General features: G+C 33.3%; 2 protein-coding genes across 2 annotated transcripts; one reads left to right on the plus strand and one right to left on the minus strand.

The window, feature by feature from the left end:
- Nucleotides 1-975: 975 nt before the first annotated feature.
- On the plus strand, nucleotides 976-9,159 carry st6galnac6 (ST6 (alpha-N-acetyl-neuraminyl-2,3-beta-galactosyl-1,3)-N-acetylgalactosaminide alpha-2,6-sialyltransferase 6). The gene is made up of 6 exons (XM_058758043.1): nucleotides 976-1,115; nucleotides 1,855-1,916; nucleotides 2,654-2,851; nucleotides 3,929-4,338; nucleotides 5,381-5,488; nucleotides 5,662-9,159. The coding sequence occupies exons 2-6, from the start codon at nucleotides 1,893-1,895 to the stop codon at nucleotides 5,846-5,848; spliced, it is 927 nt and encodes a 308-aa protein (XP_058614026.1). The 5' UTR covers nucleotides 976-1,115; nucleotides 1,855-1,892; the 3' UTR covers nucleotides 5,849-9,159.
- A 1-nt stretch (nucleotide 9,160) lies between these two features.
- Nucleotides 9,161-15,185, minus strand: spout1 (SPOUT domain containing methyltransferase 1). Its single transcript, XM_058758045.1, is given in 12 exon segments — nucleotides 9,161-9,386; nucleotides 10,292-10,439; nucleotides 11,360-11,462; nucleotides 11,564-11,662; nucleotides 11,841-11,913; nucleotides 11,993-12,123; nucleotides 13,013-13,061; nucleotides 13,143-13,236; nucleotides 13,333-13,492; nucleotides 14,215-14,334; nucleotides 14,874-14,913; nucleotides 15,082-15,185. Coding segments are annotated over 12 exon segments (1,149 nt in total). The 5' UTR covers nucleotides 15,139-15,185; the 3' UTR covers nucleotides 9,161-9,311.
- Between the last annotated feature and the right edge of the window lie 172 nt (nucleotides 15,186-15,357).

Here is a 15,357-nt window from a genome sequence, read left to right on the forward strand (position 1 = left end):
TTTTTTTTACATTTCATTGGCCCGGTTTCACAGACAGGGCTAAGACTAAGCCAGGATTAGGCCATAGTTCAATTAGGACATTTAAGTAACTTTTATAAACGTACTTAGAAAAAAAACATTGCTGGTGTGCATCTTGAGACAAAACAAAGGCACTGATATATTTTAAGATCAGTCAGTGCAAGTTTCTTTCAGTTGAAACAGCTCAGACTTACATTTTAGCTTAAGCCTTGTCTGTGAAACCGGGAGATTGTGTCTTATTTTCAGCTATGTGTTTTTGTTTTATTTAAGATATTCTCACACACATAATTTGGTAGATTACGGTGTAATTCTGTGGTGATGGTTTGACCTGTGATGACTCAGGCTGAAGTTTAGGCCTGTCTTGCTGTGTATCTGAAATTTAAATTGGCAGATAATAAACTAAGCAGTATTGTAATTTAATGTGTATGTGGTTTGTATTGCCTTATATTATACATACATACATGCATTTTATATACACACACACACACACATATATATATATATATATATATATATATATATATATATATATATATTATTATTATTATTAATAGTAATATATTGTTAATATAAAAATAACATGTTTTAGATAAAAATGTTTAGTGTTATTAAAAGAAGTGTCTTCTGCTCATCAAGGCTGCATTTATTTGATCCAAAATGCAGAAAAGCAAGTTCAGTATTGTGAAATATTTTTTACAATTTAAAATAACTGTTTTCTATTTTAATATAGTGTAAAATGTAATTTATTCCTGTGATCAAAGCTGAATTTTCAGCAACATTACTTCAGTCTTTAGTGTCACGTGATCCTTCAGAAATCATTCTGATTAAAAAATAAAATGTTGATTTCGTTCCCATCCCGTCCCCAGCGTGTGGGAGCGTTTTGATTGGTCGATTCGGTACTGGCGTCATGAACGTTCTGGCGTGGGCGCGTCGCGTCTTCACTAATGTAAACGCCGTGTGCGGCGCATGCGCAGTCGCTCCTCCGGCGGAGATTATTATGAGGCAGCGGAGGGATTGATGATGGGGATGATGATGATGATGATGATAATAATGCTGCGCGGATTCAACAGCATCCAGAATAAAGCCCTGACGCATCGGTAAGAATCGTCTGCTTGTTTATAAGCGCGCGGGTGTCACGCGCCGACAATCGGTTTATTCTGCAGATCAGTCGCTGCTTTATCCTGATGATCGCAGCAGCTTACACGAGCCGCACACACAGATGCTTTATGATGTGTTTTCATCCACACAGGGCCATAATGTGTGTGTTAAAAATGCATTTCGATTGACAAGACTGTAATTCTGTACATATATTTGTTTATTTCGAATAAATGGCCTTTGTAGTTTTAAAGAGGCCCTGGAGGTATGACTTCTTGTATCAGATTTTAATATAACGTTATATTTGTTGCAGTACACTGTTCAGAACAAAATATTGGATTTTTTTTTTTTTTTAAATATTAAGGCTCTGCTTATATCTTAGCATTATAACCTTATTTATATTTAAAGGAAGTGGTGTTAGGTTTTAAAGGTGTCTGGTTAAAGGATAATCTAATGTCCTGGATGTTTGTCTCCTGCCAGATTAAATATTAAATTGATATTTTCCGTTTGCATGGACAAGCTGTTGTTTTTTAAATTTGCATTTGATTCATATTTTTATAAAGCATGGCTTGTGTAAATCTTACACATGGGATATGGGTTATTAAAATACCTCTGCATGTTATTTCTGAATATAAGTTTGAACAGAATTGGTATATAATTAATTTACACACAGGCTCAGTCTTACAGGTGTCAGTGTTTTTTGGCACTGAAAACTGATCCAGTTTCTCTGTCTCTTTCTAGGCATGAGCATTGAACCCTGATAGAAGAGTAGCAGGAGAATGAGACTGCGGTTTGTAGATAAAGTGAGTAGAAAAACCCTTAAAAATATATTTTAATATTATTTACACTACTGGTCCAAAGTTTGGATTAATTAGAATTTTTAAATGCTTTTTTAAAAAGTCTTACAAATGTCATCACAGGAATACATTCATTTCGAAATATATTCAAATAGAAAACAGTTGTTTGAAATTGTAATATTTCACAGTATTACTGTTTTTACTGTATTTTTGATCAAATAAATGCGGCCTTGGTGAGCAAAAAAGACTTCTTTCAGAAACATTAAAAATCTATTTTTAAAATGATAATATATACACACACACACATATATATAATATGTATATTAGACTGATTTTCCACTTTTTTGTATGTGTATTGTTTGTTCACGCTTTACAGATTTAAAACAAATAAACAATTTGCATTATGTAACTTTCTATAAACACTGTTAGATGCATTTATTATGCCATAAATATTTGGGGAAACAAAGTATTCAGCATTCAGTAATAAATATAAAATACCTGCTGCATTTTTGCAGTTCAAGGAACATTGAATTAGTATAATATTTAAATATTATTTATATACACTCTATTAAAACATATAGCAAAACATACAGATAATGCTCATATATAAAGCTTAAAAGTGTCTTTTGTATGTGAAATGATCGATGCTAATCTGATTCCCAGTGATTTCCTCCAGTGTTTATGTATGAAGTGAGTCTCAGTCATCGGTCGGTAATATGATGAGCTCATCTGTGTTTCCTCAGCAATGGCAGCAGGGGCAGCGGATGGTGATTTATGGGGCGGTCTTCCTCATCATGACCCTCCTCATCCTCTACAGCTCCAACAGCTCAGCTGATCTTAACAGCCCCTTTAAAGTCACAGAGTTTCGCCATGCCGTCAAACACACCAACCTCAAGAAATGGGCCGGAAAGGAGGGATACGTTCCTGTTTATGGCAACAAGGTGCTCCCAAAACTTTTACAAATAATATTTATAACCCATCCAGTAAAAAAAAAAAAAAAATATATATATATATATATATATATATATATATATATATATATATATATATATTAGTGCTGTCAAATGAATTAAAATAAATTAATTAAAATAAATAAATAAGTTTTGTTTACATAATATATGTGTGTACTGTGTATATTTATTATGTATATATAAATACACATGCATGTACATATTTAAGAAAAATATGTTATGTTTTTATATTAAATATATTTATATTCATATAATTTAAATTATATGAATATAAATACATGTAAATATTTTCTAAATATATAATGTATATATGTGTGTATTTATGTATACATAATAAATATACACAGTACACACACTTATATTATGTAAACAAAAACTTTTATTTTGGATGCAATTAATCCCGATTAATCATTTGACAGCACTATTATATATATATATAGAGCGAGAGAGAGAGAAATACTGTAAACATCACAGCTAATGTGAATACCAGTTTAAATAGTTTTACGTATAAACATTCTTCTTGAAAACCTCTAAAATACTCATATCTTAAAATACATCTTGGGTGAATGCAAAATATATTAAAAAATAACATTTGTATTAATAATATACATATGTTTACTTTGAAAATTAATGAAAAATTGATATAAAAAGTAAAATAAATAAATAAAAACAAAACAAAATAAAAACATTTGTCCAAAAAATGTATGAAGAAATTAAGTAAATTAAATATATAATTAATTAAAACATTAAACAAAATTTTTTAATAATTATATTAATTAAATATGTAAATATATTTTAACATCTATATAAGCATTATAATTTTTGACCATTTTTAAAATATATTTAAAAATACATCTGATATATTATTTGCTGAAACACTTGAAGTCTTCATTAAATTATGGATTAATAGCTAATTAATCTAATAATAAAAATAACTTAATTAAATTAGAAAATAAAATAATATTTAATAAATATATATACATTTGCTATATGAAAAAAAGTACTAGAATCTTTAATCAAATAAATGACGGCTCATTGTTGTTTCAGAGCATGAACCTGCGCTGCCATCAGTGTGCGTTAGTGACCAGCTCTAGTCACGTGTTGGGGACTCACGCCGGAGACGAGATCGACCGTACGGAGTGCGTCATCCGCATGAACGATGCTCCAACCTCCAGCTACGAATCAGACGTGGGGAACCGGACCAGCGTGCGCGTCGTGGCTCATTCCAGCGTATTCCGTGTGGTTCGCAAACCCGCCGAGTTCCTCAATCGCTCAGAGAGCCCTGCCATCATATTCTGGGGCCCTTCGACGAAGATCGGCCGCGACGCGAAGGGAACGCTGTACCGGCTGATCCAGAGAGTCAGTATGACCTACAGTAACCTGTCCTTCTTCTTCATCTCACCCAGCAAAATGCAGAGGTTCGACACGCTCTTTCAGAAAGAGACCGGCCGAGACAGGTAAGCACCGTCACTTCCTTTTGGCTACTTTCGTTTTACATGTTTATGTATGTATTTAAAAAAAAAAATCAATGTTATTTTGTTGTTTTGATTGTTAATAATAATATTCATTTCAATATTCAAATGCATCCCACATATTTGTTATACTTCAAAGATGAATGTGTACACAACTTGTTTGTTTACAGGTAAAGCTACCTTTTAATTTAGGGCACCATGAAATCGCTTTTATTTTTCCCAAATTCTTTGTTTTCCTTTTTATTTTTTTCTGGATTCTGTGTTTTACGATTTAAGTTATCTTCAAAAATTGTGTCTAATGAAATAAATTTATAAAACAATGGAATAATTTATAAACGATTGAATCGATCTTTTAAAATTTAAAACAAATAATATAACAATTAGTTTGCAACAAAACGGCATATTTTTATTTTTATTGTATTCGTCAAAAACAGAACTTGTAATGTATACAAGTATACTATTATAGTTTTTGTTAATATTTAAATTAGATTTTATTTTAAATTCTCTGTTAAATTTTTGGAATTAAAAAAAAATTATTAATTTGAAATAAAATGTTAAATAAAAATATATATATATTTGTTAATGTATTTTATTTATTTATATTTGTTTTGTTTTTATTGTATTTTATTTAATTTTATTTAATAACAAAACCTACTACTGCATGGTTAAATATTTATTGGTTGTATAATATGTATTAAAATAATAATAATAATAATAATATTGTGGATTTATTTTTCTATAAATATCAATATTGATTTATCGCCCAGTTCTAATACAATAAAATACAACTTTGTTGTATTTTATATATACAATAGAAATTTAAAAATATTTATGGAGAAATTACGTAGGCTTAAATATAGAATTAATAACAACAATTAATAAAATAATTACAATTTAAAAGTAATTATAATAATTAAATATGTGATTATATTTTAACATTTACAAACATCCCTAAATGGTTCTTTATTGTATTGTTTATACATTGTTGAAATTGCTATATTTTTCAGTGTTTGTTATCGTTTCACAGAAAAAAGTCTCAGTCCTGGTTAAGCACGGGCTGGTTTACTATGGTCATTGCCATAGAGATGTGTGACAACATAAAGGTTTATGGGATGGTGCCGCCAAACCATTGTGGGTAAGATGAAATAATTAGACCTTCAAAAGTTGTAGTTTCACTCTAATGCTGATTGGGCAACAGAAAATTTCATCACACCATTATAAATAACTATTTTTCATTATTTTAGTCTAAGAATGTATCAATAGAATATAGTCTCTGAAATATAGTTTCCTGAATTGTGTTTCCTGTAGGAAGCGTCCTCTGCCCAAACGGATGCCCTATCACTATTACAAACCCAGAGGTCCAGACGAGTGTGTGACGTACCTCCAGAACGAGAGGGGGCGCCGCGGATCACACCACCGCTTCATCACTGAGAAACAGGTGTTTGCACGCTGGGCCAAGCAGTACAACATCAGCTACAGCTACCCGACGTGGTGAGAAACATATCCAACACCAGAGAAAACACTCCCATCTGCCTTGTGAGTTGGAGCCAACATGGCGGCTTTCTGTGACCTTCTGATCCAAAATGGCTACCATTTCAAATGCATTGCCCGCTCAGAAACGTATCCAGAACAGCTGCTGGGTTCTCTCTGATCTGGATTAGTGACTGAGCCAAAATGGAGTCCATGCAGGGATCCAGGAACAAGCCAAGGGTGGACAATCTTAGTTTTCCTTAGGAACGTGAACAGATGATGGAACGTTTATTGTCTTAAGCATGACAGTTTCAAAAACATCTACATACTACTGCCGTGAAGTTTTCCTAAGCCTTCTCTTACAGTTTTTCACCCATAATCAGTCATTTCTCAGAGAACGAAGGCCTTTTGGATGGAGAATGAAAGAGAAAAATCCTTATGTCAGTTGCCAAATGGAAGATTCATTTGCATCTCATGGTACAATCTGAATGTTAGTCATGTGAAACTACCAGAGAATAGGAATGAGAATTTAACAACTTTACAAGATTAAGAGTATGTTTTATTGTGTAAATAAGAACTATGTAAATTGTTATTCCAAAAAAAAAAAATATTTTTACAAGTTTATATGGTTTTAAAATGCCCTAAACAAGACAATATTACAAGAAAATACTAAAAAACACATTTTTAAATGACCAGGTAAATGGTCATTTTAAATCACATCATTTTCAGATAAATAACACATTTTCTGTACTTTTTGGGAAGGTGTTGAAATGGAGAGCTATTTATGCCTTTATACCTTTATGAATGAAGTTATATGAAACCTGACCAAATGTTAAAGTTCTAGAACATTCTATAATTCCATTTAATAGGCTTCTAGAGCTTCACTGAATCATCCACTACAAGAACATGTCCGGGTCATTTTTCGCCACAAAATTAGAAGAAAAATAAAGAAAATCAGGTATATATAGGACCATTAATGTGTTTTAAAGTATTTAAACACATTTCACAGCCAATTTTCATTACTGAAATGAAAATGAATTTAAATTGTACGGTACATGTACATTATGTAAAGTATACATCATAGTAATATTTGATGCACTAAATGCAATATATGCAGTATATTGTGATTATTACTGTATTATCTAATTATACAGGAGTGTTGTTATTGTTAACTGTTACAAATAGTTTTCGTACAATAAGCTGAAATAAAATAAAATATAAATATCAGATCAACAAAATTTTGAAATGTTGCTTTGGCAAATAACTGAAATAAGTTTAAGTTGAATTTAAAAAATGTATGCTACATTTTTTTAATGAAATTAAAATAAATTAAATAGAAATATTAAAAATGGTAATAAAATACACAACAAAGTTAATAAAACGTAAACTAAAATTAAAACGAAAACTGAAAATATAAAAATAAAAGCCAATTAAAATAATAACTAATAAAATGTTAGAAGAAAAGAAAAATGAAAATGATAAATGTTGCCATAATTAAATAAAATGAGGTTAAGTACTAAAATGACTAAAACTGAAATACAAATAAAGCCAAACAGAAATAATTACTAGAAAATACTTAAACATATAATAATTAAGGACATTTGCAAAACATATTACTGGACCTAAAATAGGCATCATGTAAAAAATAATTTCTTCCTTTTCTTTTGATTATGGGGTGAAATATGACCCGGATATATCATATAACACAAGAAGTAAACAAAATGTACTATTATTCATAATCAACACCAAAAATCACTAACATACTGTGTCGCCGTTTAAAATGTGTTGAGGCCTTTCAATTTATTATGACCTTCTTACCAAGTAGTTGTAATGTTATTGATCAGTTGTACAACTTGAATTTCTCTGGCTACGGCTGTTAGTTTAAAACACACATTTATATATCACGCTATGACTAGCTTCTGTTTCCAAATGAGTATTTCACATGACTGTGTTAAATGCTCTGCTCTCATTGGACGATACTGTTTCTGGCACTGTGCTTTTATTGGAGAACTCAAGCTGTCATTGGTAATGGGTAGTGGTAGTCTGGTTAACTGTGCTGCTTTGAATGTCTTGCCTTTGATTTGTACAAAACCCATAAATAACGGCTGATAAATAACACAACTGCTCGGATTCATTTGCAATAAAGAAATAGTTCACCCAAAAATGAAAATCTTCTGAACATTTGCTCCCTCTCAGCAATGGATGCTCTGCAGTGAATGGGTGCCGTCAGAATGAGAGTCCAAACAGCTGATAAAAACATCACAATAATCCACACCACTCCAGTCCATCAGTTAACATCTTGAGACGCCAAAAGCTGTGTGTTTGTAAGAAACAAATCCATCATTAAGATGTTTTTTTTTAAACTGAAACCATTGCTTCTAGCTAAAGCATGAGTCCATAATCCATTATTACGCTTCCTCCAGTGAAAAAGTCCATCCTCTGTTGTCCTCCCACATCAAAATCCACCAGCATAATTGTTTAGAAGTGTTTTGGCTTGTAAACGGTGCTTGATCTGTGCAGATTTCTCTCCTGATTCAGACAAGATGACGTTTCACTGAAAAAAGCAATATTATGCATAGAGGACTCATATTTTAGCCAGTAGCAAAGGTTTGAAGTTAAAACGTCTTAATGATAAATGTTTCTTGCTTTTGGCTTCACAAGACATTAACTGATGGACTGGAGTAGTGTGGATTATTGTGGTGTTTCTATCAGCTGTTTGGACTCTCATTCTGACGGCACCCATTCACTGCAGAGCATCCATTGATGAGTAAGTGATGCAATGCTACATTTCTACAAATCTGATGAAGAAACAAACTCATCTACATCTTGTGTGACCTGAGGGTGAAGACATTTTCAGCATATTTTCATTTTTGGGTCAACTGTCCCTTTAAGTTGAACGTGCATCGCCAAATGATAATCATCAAGTGTCAAAAATCAACAAGCATGAGAAGAACTCATAGTTTTGAATTACATATTTCCCAACTATTACATTTCTAATTTTCATGTCCTGCTCGAAAATAATCTCCGTTATCACCCATTATGTCAAAACCTTCAGAGAATGTGTTTTTTCTTCATTTATTTCGTTATTTAAAATCGACCATCTGCCTGAGCACAAGAACAGAGGGATTGTGGGTAATAACCATCTGGGGCATTTGTATGAAGATGCTTTCATTCTGGAGGGGTTGCAGACTGAAATCAGTATTATTATTATGATAATTATTACTCATGACTGCAGTGATTTGACAGTATGAGCTGACTGTTTTGCTCGTTTCTCATTATGAATGTTGTTTACATGCCTGTCTAAAAAAGAAATAAATGTATACATTTGAAAACAGACTTGAGTTTCATGATTTGTTTGTTTACAGTTATAAACACAATACGCATGACAGTTCAGTGATACATAGTAATATTTCAATACAAAATGATTCACAATAATGTACATTGATAAGGTCTTGACAGCTGTGGTTCTTCAAATGTACTTCCTGTGGTCATCCTTTGGATTGGTCGGGAAATACAGCTGCGATTTTCTGCCTGAGTCCTGATAAACTGATTAATATGGCCTCCTGTATGAAAGAGAAAAACATTTACTTAATTTCAACTGAACAGAACGATAGCTATAGTGATTACTATCCACATCAACACATGATAACGTCTCGTTTATTACAAGCATATGCTGCAGTTTTTGTCATTCAAACGTGACATGAATGAAAGTGACATTTTTCCTCTGTGTTGTTATAGTAAAATGCACAATATATGTACACAAGTAAAGTATACATCATATTAGTATTTGTTGCAGCGACTGTTAGTGCGGACTATATTATGATTTTAATAACTGTATCATGCTGGAGTGTTGTTACGGTTAACTAAAAGTATAAAAAAAATCATTAATTGAAATGAAGCTGAACTAAAAATATTAGGGGGAAAAAAACAAATGAAAATTAGAAATGTTGCCTTAAAAAACTAAGTGAAATAAAAACAGTTCAAATTGAAGTAATGAAATGATGTAAAAAGCTCAAATAAGAAGCCCAATAGAATTTTTTTTAAATTACAAAATTGACAAGAGCACATTACTAAAATTAATACAACTTAAATTAACAAAATATAAAAGCTAATTCAAATTTTTTATAAATAGTACAATAGTATATAAATAATACTAAAATAACACTTATGCAAAAGGAATGTAATAGGATTTATTGATAGAATAAGAATGAAAAACATCTTTCTGGACATAAAATTGTAGTGTGGACTTTCTTTATTCTCATACAATTAGAGTCATTTTTTTTACATTTTATAGTTATAATTATTTCTTTGGTGTGAACAGGCCTTTAATAAAGAAAGAAAATATGAACTTTGCTCAAAAAGGATTCTAGGGTAAAAATATTTGTCATTTTCACTATAACAAGGTTTTGTTAAAAAGAAAACATTTTTCCCTATGGACCCCTTTATATAAATGCATTTTCTGTCTCACCTCGGTGCGGATGGTGCGACTGCCCTGCCCAGGACAGGTGTTGAGGTAAAGGTCAAAGAGCACGCTGGGATCAGTGACGTTCAGGTTCTCATCAGCATCAACACTCGCTTCTATACCCTGAAGACCTCCAAACACCACCAGCATGTGCCTGACAGAGAACAACACTGAGCTTTACTTCTCACAGCATATTTAAAGGAATAGTTCACCCAAAAATTAAAACATACTCATCCTCTGGCGATCCAAGATGTAGATGAGTTTGTTTCTTCATCAGATTTGAAGAAATGTAGCATTGCATCACTTGCTCAGCAATGGATCACCTGCAGTGAATGGGTGCCGTCAGAATGAGAGTCCAAACAGCTGATAGAAACATCACAATAATCCACACCACTCCAGTCCATCAGTTAACGTCTTGTGAAGCCAAAAGCTGCATGCTTGTAAGAAACAAATCCATCAGGACATTTTTAACTTTAAACACAAGTCTATAATCCATAATACTGCTTCCTCCATTGAAAAGGTAATCTGGTCTGAATCAGGAAAGAAATCTGCAGATTAAGCACCGTTTACAAGCCAAAACAGTGCAAAACAGCTCTAAAGAAATATGTGGGTGGATTTCGATGTGAGAGACAACAGGAGATGGACATTTTCACAGTTAAGATTTATGGACTTATATTTTGTCCAGAAGTGACGACTTGAAGTGAAAAACCTCTTAATGATGGATTTTTTTTTTTTTTTTACAAACACACAGCTTTTGAAGTTGAAGTTTTGATGTTAATTGCTGGACTGGAGTGGTGTGGATTATTGTGATGTTTTTATCAGCTGTTTGGACTCTCATTCTGACGGCACCCATTCACTGCAGAGCATCCATTGCTGAGCAAGTGATGCAATGCTACATTTCTTCAAATCTGATGACGAAACAAACTCATCTACATCTTGAATGGATCTTGGATGGCCTGAAGGTGAGCACATTTTCAGCAAGTTTTTTTTTATTTTTGGGTGATCTGTTGCTTTAAGTAAATACATCCATCAGCACTAAAATAAGACATGGACAAAAACTTGTGCAAAACTCACTTGAATGGAGGAAGTGTGATGTGATCTACGTTTTTCCCCCTCTCTGATGTACCAACGGTCAGATCATATCCATCTTTATACGGACACTCTGTGAACACAGCACCTGCACACACACATACAGAGAGACCATTTTTAGCTGAACTAGTTGATGGAAAGTAATGGATGAAACGAGGGGAAATAGATGAATAAATGGGCAGAACTCACTGAGACAGGAAGCCAGACGGACGCTGTAGCCCCAGTACAGCCCACCCTCTGTTCTCGGGACGTGAGGAGCTACAACAACACCTTTACACACCTTACTCTCTGAAACACACACAGGGTTCAGATAAATGTCACGGAAATGTCTGGACAACAGGTCTGAAAACGGTTTTAGCTTTATCGTGTAATACATCTCTGAAAACCTGTGTTGTTACTGTTAACTAAAGCAAAAACAATTTTAAATAATAATAATACTGTATGCAGTGTGTGTGTGTGTCTGTACCTTTGTTTTGGCTGTTGTTGAGCTGTACAGTCACTCTCAGTCCAGGTTTTAGCTTTTTATCAATCTGAACTTCCTGTCAACAGAATAGACAGACTAAAGTCATGTCCTGTTCAATGAAAGATCATTTAGTTTGTGCATCTTCAAACACACACCTTCCTCATCCCGCAGTTGACGAAGGACCCTTTCCCCAGTTTGCACAGCCGATTGAGCACCACCCCCTCTCGAAACTCCACCTCCTCATCGATGCGCATGTGATGTGGGCTGTCCAGAGGATTCAACAGACCTTAAAGGCATAGTTCACACAGAAATAAAAATTTGCTGAAAATGTCTTCACCCTCAGGTCACACAAGATGTAGATGAGTTTGTTTCTTCATCAGATTTGGAGAAATGTAGCATTGCATCACTTGCTCAGCAATGGATGCTCTGCAGTGAATGGGTGCCGTCAGAATGAGTCTAAACAGCTGATAAAAACATCACAATAATCCACACCACTCCAGTCCATCAGTTAATGTCTTGTGAAGTGAAAAGCTGCATGTTTGTAAGAAACAAATCCATCAAGAATTTTTTTAATTTAAACTGTTGCTTCTGGCCAAAATATGAATCCATAATCCATAATATTGCTTCCCTCAGTACAAGTCATCTCGTCTGAATCAGGAGGGAAATATCAAGCACCTTTTACAAGCAAAAAAACAGTCCAAAACAGCTCTAAACAAATATGTGTGGATTTTGATGCGAGAGACAACAGAAGATGGACATTTTCACGGGAGGAAACGTTATTATGGATTATGGACTCGTATTTTGGCCAGAAGCAACAGTTTAAATTAAAAAAATTCTTGATGGATTTGTTTCTTACAAACATGCAGCTTTTCACTTCACAAGACATTAACTGATGGACTGGAGTGGTGTGGAGTATTGTGGTGTTTTTATCAGCTGTTTGGACTCTCATTCTGACGGCACCCATTCACTGCAGAGCATCCATTGCTGAGACAGTGATGCCATGCTACATTTCTCCAAATCTGATGAAGAAACAAACTCATCTACATCTTGGATCGCCAGAGGGTGAGGATATTTTCCAGAAATGTTCCTTTTTGTGTGAACTATTCCTTTAAACACACATTTAAACTGATTATGCAAACTCTAAAACAAAATCAATATTAGATTCTCATACTCACCAGCAAACTGCAGGTCCTGATGCTTCGGGAAGAACGATTTCGCAGATACCTGCACACATCACAGATACAATGCTAAATCTGTTGTCTCTAGATGCACACTGATATGACTGAAATGTGATTGCGACAGCACTCACTGTGGACATTCGAGGTATTGCAAGATGCGTGCGAGCTGGACGCAGCCCTGGCCTTTCCTACCAATGCCTCTAAACTCTCCCTCAACGCTCCTGACATATAAAGATAATGTTTTGAAGTGAGTTCCTGACAGTTTCAATATCCAGCAGATGATAATCAGTGACAAAAACTATAAAGTATCGACTTACTTGACGTCCTCCCTCAGCTCATCGAATATGACCACCTCATCCACACAGAACACACCGCATGCCCGGGCGATCTGACCCGCCAGGTACGTACGCAGCTCTGGTGACTGAGCGTTATCCATCACTGAACCGGGCAGAGCCACGCTCAATGTATACGAACGACCTGACAAGACAAATAAAGAAGGTATAGTTCTGTACATAGTACCAGTGTTATTTTAGTATCTTTGATATATTATTATAGATGTGTTATAGTATAACGTGCATGTTATATATATATATATATATATATATATATATTTCTTTCATCTTTTAAAAGTGTTGTTATATTATGTAAAATATTAATAAAAAGACTTTGAACAAAAAAATAATAAAATGCATATTATATTTGTATTAATCTTTATTTAAGTTTTAGTTGTTTTAGTCTATCAATATTATTTAATACTACATTTGGTATATTTTCATCTAACTTTTTTCTTTTTTAAGTTTTGGTTAACTAATGTATATCATGTACAGTATAGTATGTAGTACAGCACAGAGTTTTCAAACTGGGTCTGTGGAAAAACAATATAAAAATTGAAAATATGTTTTAAAAGCATTACAATGATTAAATCATTTTGAAAATGCAATACTATAGTGAGTAGAAAAACCTAAGAATGTAACATTCATATACTATTATTTTTTTATTTATTTATACATGAAACTATAGTTGCCTTTTAACTTTAGGATGGGGGTACCTCGCACAAGGACGATCATATTTGGGAGTTTATGGTTTCTAAAAGATTGAAAGCTCCTAGTATAGTATAGCAGGATGTACACAATCTAGTACACTTACTGCATGGAAGTGTGTGAATACACCAAAGCTCTGATCTCTGCCGTGCTGCTCACCTTTACTTTCCTTCTGTTCCTGCTGAACCTGCTGCTCATTTCTCTCCTCTTTCTTCTGCTTCTGTTTCTTCAGCTGTTGGATGAGTTTGCTCTCTTCGCGTTGTCTCTTCTCTTCTTTCTCTGGGGATGAAAATGCAGACAGCAGCAATGAATTCAACATTACAATATCACATTGATATATGAATTTCTGAGGCCCCTAAATGATCAATATGATCAAAACTTTGCTGAAAAACCTGTCGTACACCTTCAGCTCATGGTTCATGTGTTTCTGCTGTGAAATCTTTACTTATTTTTATGAAGTAAACATAAGAATAACTTTGATATTGTTAGTAGTATTTCAAGATGAACACTTACTTGACTGAGGTTGATAATCCATCTTTTTTTTTTTTTTTTAGAAAACTTATGTTGAAAGGTGAGTATCAAATATGACAATCAGGCTTTTGAGGAACGTTTATTTGTTCATCTCTCAGTCATCACTGTATTGCATCGCATTATTTGTTTTGATCATAAAATAAGCGTTTAAATAACATAAGACATAATAGTAAGACATATTATTGGGAAATAAAGAGTGACAGCTGATATTTATATGCGTTTTATGATTTACATCACATGCGATCAGAATTTAATCTTAAATGTAGAACATTTTAACTTTCACTTACTTTGTTCTTTCCATTTCCTCCAGTTTGTTCTCTCTTCGCCCTGCAAATAGAATTATTATAAACACGTGATATTAAACTGGCATAAACAGAGCTTTTAACAGATTTAGACCATGAATGTGACACAAAACCGCCTCATAATGTAGATAATTTTATCATTTCAAATGTATAACGAATACAGTAATATGAAAACCACAAAATAAGTTAAAACCTTTTTATTTGAGAGATCATTTGTTTTATGTTTCTTCACAGGAGGTTCATCAGCCATGCTGTTCTATGTGTGTTACACCTACAGTGATCCTCCAGAGAACAAACACTCGAAATATTTGGTTCCTAACGTTTTTCACAAACACTGAATTAATTGTTATTTAGCACAACATGCAATAATTACTACATTAACAAGCATATACTCCATATATATTGATTTTCAGAATATATATCAATAGTTAATACTCAAAACAGGCGAGGTTTTGCGGCGGATGAGAGT

The sequence above is a fragment of the Onychostoma macrolepis genome, chromosome 21, assembly GCF_012432095.1.
Source record: "Onychostoma macrolepis isolate SWU-2019 chromosome 21, ASM1243209v1, whole genome shotgun sequence".
In the NCBI taxonomy this organism is placed as follows: Eukaryota; Metazoa; Chordata; class Actinopteri; order Cypriniformes; family Cyprinidae; genus Onychostoma; species Onychostoma macrolepis.